General features: G+C 24.9%; 1 protein-coding gene across 1 annotated transcript; it reads right to left on the bottom strand.

The window, feature by feature from the left end:
• Positions 1 to 15,406: 15,406 nt before the first annotated feature.
• On the bottom strand, positions 15,407 to 16,578 carry LOC145842340 (N-lysine methyltransferase KMT5A-A-like). The gene is made up of 2 exons (XM_082949766.1): positions 16,458 to 16,578; positions 15,407 to 15,819 (listed from the first exon to the last, which is right to left on the bottom strand). The coding sequence occupies exons 1-2, from the start codon at positions 16,576 to 16,578 to the stop codon at positions 15,407 to 15,409; spliced, it is 534 nt and encodes a 177-aa protein (XP_082805892.1).
• Positions 16,579 to 18,569: the final 1,991 nt, after the last annotated feature.

Here is an 18,569-nt window from a genome sequence, read left to right as displayed (position 1 = left end):
AGCATCTGAAAAAAAACTTCTAAAAAATCAGTGGCAACCCTGTAATCTTAAATATCTTGGTACCTTGTTTCTTTTAAAAAGACTTTTTTCATTGGAAATTCTTAAATTTTACATTAACTTACTCTTAAAGATTGCCACTTTACCTGAAAACGCGGTAAAATCTTGAAAAACCTGGAACTCGACAATTTAGGCAAAAATAACCTGAAAAAAACCTGAAATTTAAGATTTTTTTTTACAAAATTTAAATTTGGCTTTTATATGAAAGCTTTAAGTACAAACTACAAGCCAGTTTTTATAGAATTCAAAAATATCATTTAACTTTTGAGATATTTTGTTTTTTGTAAAAATTTTTTTATATAAATGCATGGACCACAAATTTTTTAAAGTCAATTTTCTTGGAAATTTTAAAATTTACTAAAAATCTATCTCATCCTTCATATTTCAAGCACCTTCTTCAAATTTTTAGGAAACGTTCCTTATAATAAAAGGAAACAACGTTACTATAGAATTTGATTTATTTAAAAATATAAAAATTTTATCACAAAAACTAAAAAAAAAAGTTTTTTTTTCAGAAATAATATATTTTTACAATCTTTTTTTTTAATTCCAAAGTAACGTATTTTTGTTATTGTATTAAGATTAGACTGTTAAAGTTTGAAAAAGATTGCTTGAAAAATGTATGAGGAGATAGATTTTAAATGAAATAGTCTTTTTTCTCTGTTTTAGTTTTTTTTCCCATAGGGAACCTATTATTTGGCCCGACTTTGACTGGTCATATCTCGAAAAATAATTCAAATTTTTTAAAATGATGAAAAGCATCTTGAAGCTTAGAAAAAACTTTATAAAATAAGATCAACTTGTAAAAAAACATGGTTTACCCCCTATGGCCTTAAAGTAACTTTACACTATCTTTTCAATGTTTTTATACTCTTTAACGTATTTTCTTATAAAGAAATTAACTTAAAACTAAAAATAGACCCAAAAATGTGTACTTTTAAAAACCTGGAAGAAATTTGAAATACCTGAAAAAATACTTGTAAAAACAAGTGGCAACCCTGTTTTTAGTTTTTAAGTTTAACAGATCAAAGATCTAACTAGTAATTAATTAAATAAAATACAATGAGTAATAAACTCCACATATACCTAGCTTATTCAAAGCAAAAAGATAAATAAAATTTAAGTATTTCAAAACATAATTAGTCTCTAAAATTCTTAAGCACATTTTTACAATATATAATAACAAAAAAAATTAAAATGGGATGAAGGTAGTCTTCCTATTTTGATTTTAAAGACCAGACAAGGTTGAATTTTAGATAAACATAAATAAAAATGGTAAGAACCTTAAAAAAAAATCAGTCACAGTCTTATACAAGCACTTTGAAGAGATCTTTCGTTTATTAAAAAACAAATATTTTCAATTCTGTAGAAAAAAAAAAATACTAGCGACCAGAAAAATTTAACTACCGTAAATTAAATATTTTTAGTAAAATTTAAAATAAAACTAAAAACTACCATATCATTGAAATACTGAATTTCATACTTTTACTTCAAAATTAATGGAGCACTTATATTTGAAATTAGTCAGTAAAGTTGATATAATTTTTAAATTTGAGAAACTGAGAAAACGACACTTTAGAAAATTATTTTTGTTTACTGTAAAGAAAAACTATTTCTATAAACAACAAACAATTAACAAAAAAGATCCCCTAGTATTGTACTTGATAAAAAAAAATTTTATGATATTTTCATTTTTATTAACTCTATTCCTTAAAAACACAGTTTAAATTAATTTTTGCTTTAGTTTTTTTAATCCACCACTGGAAAAAAAAAGATTAAATCCCTTACAGAACATATAAGAAGAGCCTAGTCGAATAGATTTTTATAAAAATAAAGATATAGCAGAAACAGATCAAAAAACACATATTCCAACGAAATTAAAAATTCCCTACAGGAGAAAATTTCAGCGTTTCACTAGCAAATATTTCCCTCCACTTTATAACTAAAAAATTAAACTTTTTAAAATTAAGTTTTATTTATAAAAGATATATAGACCAATTTTTTTTGTGCCCAGCAGATAAATCTATTTATACTCAAGATGAACTCAACAAAAAATTTCAATCTCATGATCTAAATTTACAATTTAAATAAATCTCAAATACAGAATAAGGAAAACAACTGGAATTTTTAGATATTTTACATATTATGAATACCTTGAAATTAACAGATTTAAAACAGTAAACCACACTAAACCCACAGCAAAATTTTTAAATGGCAATTCTTACCATCAGGGTTGCCACTCGGTCAGGAAAAGTCAGGAAATTTTATAAAATTAAAAAAAAAATCATATTTTGTCAGTTTTAATTTACAAAATTCCTTGTTTCCCAAAGCCTTCAAACGTTAAAAATTTATTAAAAGTCCTTTAAAGTCAGAAAAAAAATCCAAAATTTTCCTGGAAATTTGCAAAAATATTTAATTTAATTTCCAATGCCTTCACCTGGTATAAATTAGTAAAATATCCTTTATACAACTGCAAACAGTTTCTATTAACATATTGAACAAGTACCCTACTTGAACAAGCAGATTTTGTAAGCTTTTTAGTATTGATGATCTGTAGCAAGGACACTTCCATAGTGAAAATATATACACAAAAAATGTAAAAGTTCCTTATATGTCATTTGTTTATCTAGATACATTTATGCTAGGAAATGCTAAAAAATTGTATCCTTTTTCAGACAAGCTGTGTTTATAAGGTTATAATACAAGTATTTCGCTGATAGAACTGTTTATTACAAACATGAATCATACACAGATGGTTTAAGTGGTGTACTGGAAGTTTGATAGAATTCAGCAAAAAACTGTTGTTTTTAACCTGTAGTAAAATTAGATTGAAAGCTTTATATAGTTTCAAGTGTTAGATTATGTAATTTACAATAAGTTTAATTTAAGAGTATGATTTAGAAAAGTCAGGAAAACTTTGGTAAAAAGTCAGGAAAAAGTCAGGAAATTTTTCTCAGCTTGATCAGTGGCAACCATGTACCATCCAACACTTGTTTTTAGAGGAATGATTTATCAGAATCTAATAGACTTAAAAAATTAAATGAAAAAACAGAAGATTATGAAAAGGCACCAAATAACTTAAAAATTAAATGCAGTAGATCAAGTTTTAGTAAAAAATTAATACATAATACCTTTAATGAATAAGATGAAGTATGTAATAAAGATCTTTATACAAATAACATAAAAAAATCAGAACAAAAAGAAAAAGTAACTTGGGCAACCAGCTTTAAACAATTTATAAACTTTAGCAAAAATGAACAGTGTTATAGTACAGATTTATTAAGATTAACTTATAAGAGACCAAAAACACTGAGAAATGTATTAATAAACAAAAATAATTTTACAAAAACAGAAAACAACAAAACAGCTGAATGTGAAAAGTGTGGAAATTTTGGAAACTATAATAAAAGTATGAAAATTAAACAACATTTAAATTTATTGCAAAATTATGGAATTTATGCTGCTACATGCAACATATGCAAAAATGTAAACATTGGAAAGACTATGAATAGCTTTACTAACAGGTGGAATGCCCACAGAAACATATGGAAAAACAATAAAACTGACCTAAACCATGAAATAAAAGACCAATTTGCTCTAATTATAAATTATAATAATTTTCACTAAAACAATATACCAGAAAAGATAGAAAATGCCTACACAGTCCAGTTTTTAGAAAGCCCTATAAAAACTAAGTTAGACTACACAGAACAATGGTGGATTAAAAAAAAAATAAAGCAAAAATTAATTTAAACAGTGTTTTTAGGGAATAGTTTAGAAAAAATTGAAAATATCATAATTTTTTTTTATCAAGTACAATACTAGGGGATCTTTTTTTTTAATTGTTTGTTATTTATAGAAATAGTTTTTCTTACTTACAGTAAACAAAAATAATTTTCTAAAGTGTCGTTTTCTCAGTTTCTCAAATTTAAAAATTATATCAACTTTACTGACTAATTTCAAATATAAGTGTTCCATTAATTTTGAAGTAAAAATTCAATTTCTAGTATTTCAATTCAGTATTTCAATGATATGGTAGTTTTTAGTTTTATTTTAAATTTTACTAAAAATATTTAATTTACGGTACTTAAATTTTTCTGGTTGGTAGTATATTTTTTGTTTTCTAAAGAATTGAAAATATTTGTTTTTTAATAAACGAAAGATCTCTTCAAAATGCTTGTATAAGACTGTGACTGATTTTTTTAATGGTTCTTATCATTTTTATTTATGTTTACAAAAAAGAAAAACAACAAATTTTATAAAACTATAAAAGTTCCACCTAAAGTTTTCAGTCCTGTAGAATGGCTAGAATAACTTTCAAGGAATTATCATCAGTTTTTCTGTGTTATTTGAGGCTATCTGTTGTAATTATTAGGAAATATATTTTTTTTAACTTCGGTTTTTTGATTTAGGGTTTTGCTGTACTAATTGTTTTATATTTGCTGTAATCATGATATCTGCTGTTCTTGTTTTTCAAGGAGGATTAGTAATAATGAATGCAGGGAAATTTACAGCAGCTGTAGAGATTTTATATTCTTGTCATTTATTTTCATCTATTCTCATTGTAATACCTTTCACCAGCAACAAATTGAACATGCATATTTGAAGGCCATTATTAATTTATTAATCTTTTCAGCATCATCAGCGTCTAGATATGTGAAACTTCAGTTTAATGTTATGATTTATTAGTCTGACAAAATTTTTTTTCTCTTATATCTTCCTTAGATTATTTCCTGGAAAAAACATGCTGCAAGTATCATGTTAAGAATATTTTAATTAATTTACTGTTTTTGGTTGTTTGAGCTTTAAACAGTCTTGAGTCTCTTTTTACAGGGTTACTCACTCACTCAGGTTACTCTCATTTTGAAGTTCTAGAAAATCTCAGGACAACTCAAAATAATTTGACCTCAGGGTGGCTTAAATCAGTGTTGATATTTTATAAAAATCTCAGGATAGTTTTTGATGATTTAAAATTTCAGGACTGAGTTGTTTCTAGATCTAGACTTAATTGATCTTGTTTTAATGTTTTGTTATTTTATATAATTAGTTTTTTTTAAAAACATAAACTTTAAATAATAAAATGGATATTAGTTTTTTTACTTTGCAGTAATTCTTAAAATGTCATTTTTAAAACTTAGATGGATCAATAGAATTTTGGCTTGATAATATCATCCGTCACATAACTTCTATGCTTAATCTCGCATGCAGTCATCTTCTCACAAAATAATCAGTTTATTTTTACTAAACAGTTGTTTAGCATATTTAAAACTAAAATAGTTTTTAGTAATAATAGTAAAACCTAACTTTTTACAAGTTAAAAGTGATAAAACATGAAGATTGAAGTGAATTCTGACAAATTTTCGAATAAAGAAGATGATGATGGTTTTGAAGATTTCACTGACATTGCAACTCTGATTGAAGCTTCAGAAGTCATTGAAAACAGTTAGTTGTTTTTGTCTATAAAAAATAAAAAGAAGTTCAAAGATAATTGAAAATTAAAACTGTAAAAACAGTAAGTTTGAAATTTTTTAATTAGTCCAAAAGTATTATTTTAAAATTGATTAAACAACATCTAGATACAAGATGATGTTTTTTTCTATCCTGAACTAACTTTTTCAAACAGAATTAGAATTTAAAACTGTAAAAACAGTAAGTTTTTTTGGTTAGTCAAAAAGTATTCTTTTGAAGACGACTTAACAAAAGCTAAATATAAAATTAAATACACCAGTTTTTGTGTCAAATATGAAAACTGTAAAAAAAATAGTCACTTATTTTCTTATACAGGTTATTTCCAAACTCAACAACAAACTGAAAATGAACAATTGATTGTTTCAAATCAAAGTGAGGAAGGCTTGGAAGATAAATTGGAAGTAGAGTTATCTCAGTATGTTTATTTTTATTTTTTACTTACTAACATTATTGTAGGTTAAAATAAAGTATTTATTAACACTGTTGAAAAAATTATAATATATTTATTGATGATAAAACTTGAAAAGAAGTGAGGATGGAAATAATGAGGTAGAAACAACAAACAATGAAGAAAATTTTTCATTTAGCGATGAAGAAGCTATATTTGAAGCTTCTGAAATATTTGAAAATAGTTAGTTTTTTCTTTTGTATTGTACATGAATTATTTTAAATAAGTTAAAAAATAGAACTTAACTAACTTTTAAAGTTTATAATTTCATATCTCATAAGTTTATGATATGATTCTTATCACAAAGGTTAAGTATTTATAATTAGTTTTCTAGTTATTAGTTTGCAAGTTATAGGTTTGCATTAAATCTATATATTCTAAGTTTTACTATAGACCCATTTTTTTCACGTACATTAAATATAGTAAATACAATTGAAAAGTAAAAAAAGAAAAATTTAAAGAAAGTAAGATTTTTATTTGTGTAGTCACTAAACATTTAGGCAGCCTACTTTATTAGTTTAAAACAAAACAATTGGTTTAGTTTCCATTTTACTGTTAAAAGTAAATACCATCTTTAAGAGTTTGTATTTAAATTTTTCATTTAATTATTTTTTGGAACATATCGATTTAAAGTAGAATTCTTTGTAATTAAAACAATCAATTGTGAAATTTTGTATAAAACTCATACTAATCATGACAAATTTTGATTTAAAATATAATATCTGTTTACCATAATATATATATAATAGCTTATACAAAGTCTCAAGAAGAAGACGAAAAATATCAAAAAATAAGTGGTAGCTCTTCAAATAATAAGTTTTATAAGTTTACTATGTACTTATATTGTAAATAAAGTACATATAAGTTATTTAAATTGCCAACTATGGATTGTGATAAGTATAACATTTTAGTTATAAATGCTTTTTGATGAAGTTTTTAATTGTAAATAGTTTGCTTTCTGTTTTGTATATTTTGCTATATAATTTTTTAATATAATTTTAATTTACTAAATTCTAGGGTTACCATGACGTCAGGAAAGGTAAAGAAAAACTAAAAATATGAGAAAAGTCAGAAAAAGTCAGGAAATTTGACAAAATTTAAAAAACATCAGATTTTGTCACAGTTAAAATTTACAAAATTCCTTATTTTTAAAAGCATTTATATGATATTTAAAAAAATTTAAAAGTCAGACTAAAGTAGCAAAATTTTCCTAAAGATTTATTAAATTACCTAACTTCCAATGCCATCATTTAGTAAAGATTAATAAAATATTCTTTACAAAATTATAGAATTTTTCTATTTACATATTGAACAACTACCCTAGTTGAACAAGCAGTTTTTGTTAGGTTTTTAGTATTGATGATCTGTGGCAAGGAGACTTCCATGTGTTTATAAGTTAAGAAATACAAGTATTTTGCTGATAAAGCTGTTTAATGCAAATATATCAATCATACACAGATGGTTCAAGTGATGTAATAGAAGTTAGATGATTGAATTCATCAAAAAACTGTTGTTTTAACCAGTATAAAAATAAGATTGGAAGATTTATATAATTTCAACTGTTTGATTATGTATTTAGAATATGTTTAAATTTTGAGTTTGAATTTAAAAAGTCAGAAACATTTTAGTAAAAATTCAAGAATTTTTTCTCATCTTGATCTGTGGCAACCTTGTAATTCTCAGCTTAAATTAATTATACAAAATCTTATTTTTTTCAACTTAAATAGGCTCATAACAATCTTTATAAACTTTTCAAAAATTTTGTATCGAAATTTATTTTTAGTATAATAAAACAGAATTTTTGATAATTTCTTTTATAGATTTATTTTAGTTTGACTTAAATTTTATTAAATTCTTTTTTAAATTTAGATTTAGTTTTTAAAACAATAAGATTTTTAAATAAAATCAAATTTTCCAATCATATACTAATCAAGTTTATAATTTATTTATTTACCACATTTACAATGCAATTTTTCTTATTTAACGAAATATTATCCAGAAAGTTCCTCTTGCAATCATGATAGCAATCATCAAATGGAAGATATGTTCAAATGTGGTTTATGCGACACAAATTTTTCAAGCATTGCAGAATTGGATAGCCATTGTAGGAGCGTCTTTCACTACAGAAACATTGTACTCAAGCGTTTTGCTTGTAACTTTTGTGGAAAGAGATTTGCTAAAAGATGGCAGAAACTAAAGCATGAGAAAACTCACCGTCGAAAAACCAAAAGTTGTTCAAAGAAAAAAAACCATGCGAGAGATGTGTGGGTTTCAACATTTTTTTGCTATAACACGTATTGTGAATATAAGTCACATACCAAAAGTGAACTTACCAAACACATTAATGAAACTCATAATGTGAGAGACGTGTGGGTTTCTACATATTTTTGTCGATTATGTGAATATAAGTCACATACTAAAGGTGAACTTGACAAACACACAAACGAAACTCATAATGAAAAAAGCAAGTGAAAATAAATTATTTTAAAGAGCTATTACTCATAGTAAATGTTTATTTTTTAAAGTATTAAAATTAGCATAAAACTTTTAACATTTCAGTTTATTCAAACCTAACTAAATGTTAATGTTTTTTTTATTCATGCATCAGTTGTTTTGTGAACCTTATGTTTAAGTATTGTAGTTTAACTTGTTCAAATGTTTTAAGTTACAAATTAAAGTGTTAGTTAAGCAATTGAGTACAATTTTTTTATGAGCCATTTTTTTTTTTAGTTTACACTTACACATAGAAAAGTTTTAATTGAGTTCTACTAGTTCTTTATTTGATTTGTAAATGTTTATTTCTTTATTTATGCTTTAAAAGCTTTTGCTGAAAGTCTGTGTATTAACTTATATTGGCAACTTTATATAGTTAAACAATAACATTGATTGTTTAAATTAGTTTTTGTAAGTCCAATATGTATTAATTTTGAAAAATATATTTGTAAAATTTTTGTTTTAGAACTTTTGTTTTTAGTAATGTGTTCTACTTTGTTTCTACAACTTAAGAAATGAGTTTTTAGTAGTAATTCATTTATAACCATAAGTTTACACTTTATTCTGTTAAATTTTTGCTATGGCTGTCTTTATTTTTAAAAAAAGATTAGAAATCTTAAACATATAGTTATAATTTAATAATACAAAGAAAAAAAGGTTGTTGATATATTTTTTGTGTAAAAGTTCCAGACTAATTTGAAATTTAGTTACTTTTAATGTAAAAATAATAACTGAGTGAATAACTTGAAATTTTCTTGAAGCTTTTGTAAATATAGATGTTGAACAAAAAGTAGTTATTTCATTTTGCATTAACTTCAGTTTTTGATTTAAGTAGTTTGTTTAATTATGTTTTAACCAAATACTTTTTTGATCGTTTTCTTTTTATTAGAAGAAATAAAAACTTATTAAAATTTATTTTGATATTAAAAGACCGCAATTTCTTTTCAACTACAGACTTATATATAGATTTAGCCAGTTTTTAATTAAGTCTAAAAGTACTAAGTTCTTACCAAAAGTAATTGTATGATTGCTAGAAAAAAATATTTTTAATTTTAAGTTGTATTAAGTTAGCTTATTATTTAAAACTAAGTTGATTATTTACTTTGTAAACTTACAATATTTGTTTTTTCATTTTTGAATAAAAATCAATATTTATTTGTCAGTAGTTTTTTAAAAGTAAGTTTTTCAATTACATTTGAAAAATATATATTCCAAAGTAATTAAATGTTTTAATTTGCTGTATAATAAAAACAACACAATGTTAAGTTGATTTTTGTATACTAGTTATAAAAAATATACTATAATAACAAAATTGATAAAAATCAAATGTAGTTTTAGCATAATGTAAAGTAAAGATGAACTTTAGTAATTGTTAGAGACAATTTAAATTAAAACTGAAATTTTGATTGTTATGTTGTGTAAGTTTGTTGCTTATTGCTAAAAGTTAGACCTATGCATTTAAAAAAATCATTAAAAAATATTTGTTATGAGAAAATTTTAGTTTTTATCGTTTGAGATTCATTTTAGCTTCATTAAAGCTTGAAATTATCTAAAGCTAAAAAATTATTAAAGTGTTACGTTTATCATAAAAAATAGGAACTCGATAAAAAGTTAAATTAAACATAAAATTAATTGTTTTATATGATAACAATTTTTTTCTTTTTTACTGCATTATATTTGCTTTAGTCGAATATATGATAATATATAATGTGTAATTTTAAGCCAGTGGTGAATACTGGTTTACTATAATTTCTAACTCGCTATCATTTCTAACCCGATCACTTCTAACCCGATCATTTCTAACCCGATCATTTTTAACCCGATCATTTCTAACCCGATTACTTCTAACCCGATCACTTCTAACCCGATCACTTCTAACCCGATCATTTCTAACCCGATTACTTCTAACCCGATTACTTCTAACCCGATTACTTCTAACCCGATCACTTCTAACCCGATCATTTCTAACCCGATCACTTCTAACCCGATCATTTCTAACCCGATCATTTCTAACCCGATCACTTCTAACCCGATCACTTCTAACCCGATCATTTCTAACCCGATCACTTCTAACCCGATCATTTCTAACAAGATCATTTCTAACCTGATCACTTCTAACCCGATTTAACCCAATCATTTCTAACCCGATCATTTTTAACCCGATAATTTATAACCCAATCATATCTAACCTGATCATATCTAACCCGATCTTTTCTAAACCAATCTAACCCGACAATTATTAGCCCGATCTATATTAATATATTTGTCTGTTATTTTTTTTAAATAAGGATTTGTTTTATAAACAAATTAATCTCAACAAGGTTGTTTTTTTTAATGAAATTTAGTTAGTTTTGTTTAAAATAAAACTTAATGTTCAGATAGTTTTGTTAAAATTTTATTTTTGATATTCTTTGTTATTGGAAGTTTGTTATCGTACGCTAGACCCTGGCATAAAATTCTGGGCCAGTTAAACTGAATGCCACAAAACAAAGAGACGCGAAATTTATATACCTTTAACTCAAAAACTATAGTTTTATCTAATATTTATAGATTAACAGCAAAAGAATTTAACACTTTTTTATAATACTAATTGACTTATTTATGATTAGAAGGAGAATGTTTTTAACAAATTTGGTTTTAACTTCTGAATAAGCAAGTTTAACATCAATTCTTTCATCGATCAGTGAGTTCCAATAAAACCAAACATAGCTGCACAATCTTTCAATTTAGAATTAACTTTCACTTTCTTTCCAACAAAAAACCTTCACTTAAAAATTCAGCAACACAAATTAAGACGATTTAGTAAACTATTTCAATGATTTTAGTGCAGCAATCAGCAAAACAGTCTGAATTATGCACTTTTTTATTAAGAGAAGGTTCATGGTTACTTTTATAAAATTCTTTCAGAACATACTAGAATGTCAGAATTAAAACAAACTATATAAATTCATGAATAAAATTTATTTTCGTTTAAAAATCAATCGGATATACACATCCTGACTTTTAGAGTTAGGTTATGTACATTTGTGCAACCGTTTTGTATTTCATTGTTTTCTTGTCAGTTATTTTTGTCGCTTTGCAAAAGCATAATCGATACAAAAAAAAACATTATTGGAATTAAGGTACAGACACTTGTAAAAAAAATAAAAAAATTAAGTGCATTGATTGACCACTAAGTTTAAAGTCCAAAGCACGTTAGGAACACAGGTTAAAAAGGTTAAAAAGTATTGAAGATGGACAAATAGCTTCTTGTTATCTGTCTCTCATAGTTGCTATCAAGGACTGCCTCACACCATTGGAAAAAAATATTTAATCTTGTCTTAAAAACAGTTCTGGAAAAATTTATTCGTTATAAAAACACCAGTAATGTTTCACGTTATATTCCTTTAAGCAACAACACTGTGAAAAGACGTATAGATTAAATGTAAGAATGTGTTGAACAAAAGTTAGTTTGAGTGACGTGCAATACATTTTTTTGATGCAGCTTGACGAGTCAACTTTGCCGTATTTTTCTTGTTTGCGTGCGTTTAATAGTTGGTGATACAACTAACGAAAAACTAGCGTTCTCCCAACTAATAGAAACGCATACCACAGGAAGGTTCGTGTTTGAAAAATTAAAAAATATTTTGAAGTAAATGAAGTACCTTCAAAACACCTTAAAGGAATTGCAATAGATGGTGCTTCGTCTATGATAGGAAAGTATGGTGATCACATATTACAAAGAGATAAACCCTGATATATTTACTATTTATTGCGATATACATCGCAAACAGTTAGTTGCAAAAAATTTTAGCGTCCATTTAAATGACTTATTAAACTTTGTGATAAAAGCTATCAACAAAAAAAAAGGCATGCTTTAGGAAATTGTCTGTTTAAACAGCTGTTCAATGAAAATGATGAAGTTTTTGATAAGTTTATATGTACACAGAATAAAAAACAGTTAAAGGAAACTGTTAAAAAAGTTTTTGGCTGTTTTTAATTTAGTTATTAACTTTTTTTTCTCAAAAGGATAAGGTATTGGCAGACAATCTTGTTTAAAGAAAAATAGACATTGCTTAAATGTCAGACTTACATGGTAAGATCAACAATCTGAAGAAAACTTTACAAGGTAAAAACTTAAATCTTGTAAAAGTCACAAGTAAGATACCAATTTCAGAAACCAATTTGAACTGTATGGTAAAAAATTCAAAAAAAATCAATTTTCACAGTTTGCAAGTTTGGAAAACTTAAAACTTCAAATAAGTGAAGGTGAAGTAGAAGTATTTTCATCTCATCTGGAACAGCTTAAATGTGATATTGATAAACGTTTTACTGACGTTTTTCAATTAAACGTACGGAAGTAGAATATGGATCCATTCGAAACAGATCTTATTGAAGTAAACGTTGACTTACAGGAAACTTTCTCAGACTTACAAACTGACCTTGAATTCAAAGTAAATTTTTCCAAAAAACGATATGAAAGCTTTCTGACTCAAAAAAAAAGAAGGCAAAAGTATCTAATCATTTGAGAGGAAGCTAGATTGTTGTTTATAGCTTTTCCTTCTACCTATGTTGTTGAGAAAGTTTACAGTTCAGTTATCAACTTCTTGTGCAAAAGATATAATCTAGATATTTGTAAAGGAGGTGACTTGAGGCTTTATTTGACTGATTTAGAACCAGATATGTAAAAACTTGCAAGCAGTCATGAAGCTCATCTTTCACATTAGATTGGACTTCAGTTGAAGACATTTTTTTCTGTAAGGTCTTCAATTTTAAATGTTACAAAAAAATTAAGCTGGTTTGTATTGTATTTAAGTAGTCTTTTTATTTATTTATTCTACAACAGGTGTGGTTAATGCCTAATGAATATTAAGGGCATAGGGGGGTAAACACCCTTTTTTGGTTTTTGATCTTATTTTATATAGATTTTACTAAGCTACAAGATGCTTTTTACAGATTTTCAAAAATTGAAATAACTTTTTAAATATAGCCGGTCAAAGTCAGAGGCAACAATAGGATCCTTATGCAAAACTAATAAAATACTGAACAAAAGAAACTTATAAAACTTGAAACCTTTTACAAACCCTGTAATAGAGTTTACAGTTATTCCCTATGGCTGTACTCAATAGTAATCAGAAAATTATTGTAGCTTAATATTAAATCTAATATAATTAGTTATAACCCTTAATAAAGACACTAATCACCTATTCAAACATTTTTTTTCTAATGTATTAAGTAAAACTGAAAAAAAACAACAGTTAATTTTATTATTTAAATATTAGCTCTAATACAAATTTGTAAACTAAAAAATTGTGTAAGAAATAAATTAAAAAGATATTTCTCGTAGTTGAAGCCACATTTATAAAACTTAGCAACAATAATATTTCCATCATTTTTATAACTAAGTTTATAAGTTCATAATACTTTCAAATATTTCATCATATCTAAGCAACATAAGTACTTAAAGGTATATTTTTTCACATCAATAAAAAATCGTCTTTAATTTTAATAAATAAGTTTTAACTTAAATCAAAAAAATTACTATTTTTAGTCATTTTACAGCTTAAAATTTATAGAATACCTGACTTAAAAAGTGTAATTTCATGTAATTTTTATAGTTTAAACAAAAACTTTATTTCGTTTCTTTTTTAGCTATCATAATAATTTGCTTATTTTTGAACTTATCCTTTATCTATCAAATGCTTATTTGGATACCAGTTAATAAATGAGCTATAAATAAATCTATCTAACACAAATCTAAAAATTGTGTATTTATTTTTATTTTATAGAAAAGCTTTCAAAATAGTAAACTAATTAAATGAACTTGACAACAGCTAAATGTTATTTCCATTAAAAGCAATATTGTTTTATCTAAATAAGCAAAAAGGTTTTTTTTTGTAGCCATGTAATAATATTTCATTTTTCCTATTTTGTATTGTAATTTTTGTACCAAAAGTGCATCTAACAATACTATACAATTATTATTTAATTGTTTTATTAATTAATTTTATTGAAATTTTTATATAAAAATATTATGTAATTTATTTGAACACTTTTTTGAAAATTATTTAACAAGTAATTTCATTTGTCATTCAAAAAATTAAATAAATTTTTTATAATTTTTTTTTGATGCCAGTAAATTTAGGCAATCCTGTATAAAAACAGTAAAATACTGAGCTAATAATTGAAATTATTTCCACACTAACACTTTCTCTAAATTTCATTTTACTAAATTAACACCAAAACAAAAATTTTTCATTTTTAGATCATTAATTCATGGTTATTTTTTAGACATAGCTTTGTATACATTTTGATATATTTGTTCTAAGGCTTAATTGTTAAGCAAATATTAAGCTTAGCATTTACTAAATAACAGTTATTCAAACACTTTGTATACTTAGTTAAATATATAAATTAATTATATATACAATTCCATTAATGTATAACATTTTATTTTATTAAAACGAAAGTTTAATTACTTAATTTAAGTTTTGGTACTTTTAATTTAAAAAATCAGAGTAAAAAAGTGTTTAAAAAAAGACTTTCTTATGAAAAGAAATTTTTTCATTACATTAAATTACATATTCCAACACTGCAAAATTATTTTTTCTAAAATCTATAAAATCATTTTTAATCAGTTCTGTTTAATTCTAACTATATTGGCTATTAGTTAAATAGTATTTATCAACACATGATCCAAATTTAAAATTAAAAGATATCTAAAAGAGAAAAACTTCAGGTTTATAAAATAATTTATGAGTAATGATTATTCTTCTATTAATTGAGATAATAAAACAAGTAAAAAACTACAGATTTACATATTATTATTTGTTACAGAAAGATAATAATTATAAAATACAAAAAAAAAGATAATGAATAAAAATACTAAAGAAACTGTACAAACTTTTTTAACACTCAATGAAACAAATATTTGTCAAAAGAATAATTTAGTCCACAAAGCTAATTTTTCAGCCAAGGGTGAGACTTAAGTTTGGAACCACGGGTTTCCCCGTAGTCCCACCTTAGCTCCTCCCCTTGGCTGATGTCCCGCGTCGCGATGAAGTAAGCGTGCGGTCTGGCCTCCGCGGTGCCAGGATACCTGTCGGGATTCACCAACCACGCAAGTTTCATCTGGCAGTTGGGGTTGGACCTGCTGTGGTTAATCAACCGTCCCAAGCTGCCATCCTCTCGCGTGGCATCCAATCCGTACCAGGTACCCTTGGCTTGCAGGTGGACCAGGAACGATTCTTCCGAGTCGTTTGCATCAAGCTCCTCTTCCCTGTCTTTCAGTTCCTGGTTGGACAACAACTCGCCATTATAACAACAGATGAAGGCGTTCTTTGAAATATCAGCTGTTGCCCGCACGCCACGACCTAACAAAATAAAACTTTGCGTGAAAACTATTTGAGTTTAAAAGGTTGGGTATTTGCAAGTTTAGGGAAGTTAACAAACTTCTATACAAAAATAAACATATACTGTCAAACAAAAGCTTGGAGTATTTTTTTTTTTTGTAGAATTTGCTTTTGAGTCATAACACAATCATAAAGTAAAATGTTTTCATTAAAAACTTTATGACCAAAAGTAGCTAAGTATCAATTTTTTAGAAAAAAAAAAGTTTTAAGCTATTGACTTTATACTTTTAGAAAACTTCTTGCATCATTTAAAAATCCAGAAACAGGTGTTTTTTTAATGATATATGAATACATATGTAAATAATTACAATTTAAAATTCCTTTAGTGGTGTTTAAAATTTTTTAAGTTTAAACGCAAAAAAAAAATTATAAGAACATACCTTAAAATCGTAGAAGAAGATATATTTTAATAAAAACTATTTTTCTTTTAAAATATGCCAAAAAAACCTTATCCAACTTTAATTGTGTAAATCTCAAAAAATTTTAAAACTTTAAAAAGGTAATGAGTGGTAACTTAGTCGCTTATAAAAAAAAAAAAAAAACACTCTTTCTTAGTTTTTAAAGTACTATTTAATAATAAACAACTTAACAATACAAACCAATTATCTTTGTTTCATACATTTCTATGCTGTTATGAAAGTTGTTAATAATCTTCATATTCATTTCAACTTCTTTTTGATCTTTTTCGTTTAAACCTCTACAGCTGCTTCTTCTTATCATTTTTGTGTCCTCCAAATATTTATTTAGTAGTAAACTGTATTGCTTTTTTGTTTTGAGCTTTAGCTGTTTTGTAAAACTCATGGCAATTTAAAAACATCAGTGTTTCAAACATATATTATTAAAAAAAAAAGAAAAAATTTAGAGTTTGATTAAAAATCAAAAAAGTTAAAACAAACTTGACAGACTCTATAGCAAAAAAAAAAAAAAACTCAGTTTTTTTGAATTAATTTACATATATATCAATAGATAATTAAGTATTCTTTCTAAAATAAACTCTGAAACTTAGTACGAAATAATTCTATATATAAAAATAATTGTTTTTGTGTTTAGGCTAATATAAATACTTTTTGTAAATGACAATATGTGAGCATAGTTAAAAAATATTAGATTTTTTTTGTTTAGACACACCTGAAACAAATTAAGCTCTTGTTATCAAACAATTAACGTTAACTATTAATATTAATTGTTAACAAATGTAATCTTTATTTATGATTTTGTTTTTTGTTACCCTCACATAAAATGTTTTTTTAATTATAAAGTTTAACTTTTAAGCACAAGATAAATTATTTTATTTGAGAATATAGTTTTGAATATAGTTTATGATGATGTATAAACTTAAACATTTTGAAAGTAAAAAAGTTATTTGGACTAAGCTTAACGTTTTCAGCAGCAAGTTAAAAGAATTATTCATTTTTATTTCTCTATTAATTTATTACAGTTTTAATTATAAACTTTTTCTAGTTATAACTTAGATAAATAGTTATTTACGATAAATCAGTTTTAAAAAATAACAGAAAAAAAAACGATTAGTTTAGAATTAAATGGACAAAATAAACTAGAATATTGATCACTATTATTTAAAATTAAAAAATTTTCAAAAAGAATTAATTGAAGTTTTTTGAGATTGTATTAGTAACTTAAAATAATCAAAAGCTTGTTTGTTATGTTACTGATTGTAAAAACTTAAAAAAATATATATAGAAGAAAAAAACTTTAGCTTTTTTTAAAACGATCGAAACTTAAAAAACTATATTTTATTACTTAACAATCTTTAAAACTTTAAAAACCAAAAATTAACCTACAACTAAGAAATATTCACATGTATGTATTCGAAAAAGGAATGGAAATAAACCAAAATAGTAAATAATAAGTCATTTGAACATATTCTACATATTAGTTGTGAGACTTTCATGAGTTTAAATTACTGCTTTTAATGGGAATTCTTAGTATATATTGTTTACAAGTAAAGAAAAATAAATGTACGTTTAAAACAGAAATTTTTAAAATCTAGTGACCTTTATTAAAAGTATAAAACAAATGAAACAAGATTAAGCTTTTTGAGGTTTTTTATTATTTTAGACTTTTAGGGACCCTTTTGTCGTAGTTAGTTTTTGCAAATTTTAAAAATAATTTAATGAGAGTTTTTTTATTAACTTTTAAGCTTTTACAAAAACATACTTATTAGTCAGTGAATTTTAGTTTCCTTACATTTATTTTAGTATGAACAAGACGAATTTAAAAACTTAAACTTAAACTGGCATATATCTCGAAAATTATTTAGTTTTGTATAAATAAAACAATTTACTCACTATTGAAATTCATTCACTGAAGAAGAAAAAAACAAATTAGTAAAAAAGTTAGATTTTTTTTGTTTTTGTGAGGTCCGACCAAAATTTTCCCTCTTTTTTAAAAAAATCAACCAAATTATTTTAAGCCACTAAAAACATTTGATAAACAACTCACATTCATACCTTGAAAACAAAAATTGTAAAATAGTTTAACTTAACATTTAAATTATTTGAATAATTAACAAATATTTAAAACACTCTCCCAAGTTTTTCTGTGATAGTTTATACGTAATGCACTACTTTTCGTCAGAACTTAACAGTAGTACAAATTTAAAATTATTTTTAGTTTTCAACAAAGACACAAAACAGTTAAAACTAACAAAGTGAAAAGCGCAATAAAACATCAGTATAAAGCAGGGACGT

The sequence above is a fragment of the Thalia democratica genome, chromosome 8 (assembly GCF_965202585.1).
Source record: "Thalia democratica chromosome 8, ktThaDemo2.hap1.1, whole genome shotgun sequence".
NCBI lineage: Eukaryota > Metazoa > Chordata > Thaliacea > Salpida > Salpidae > Thalia > Thalia democratica.
The sequence above is the reverse complement of the archived record's forward strand: the minus strand, read 5'-3'. Positions and strand labels throughout refer to the sequence as shown.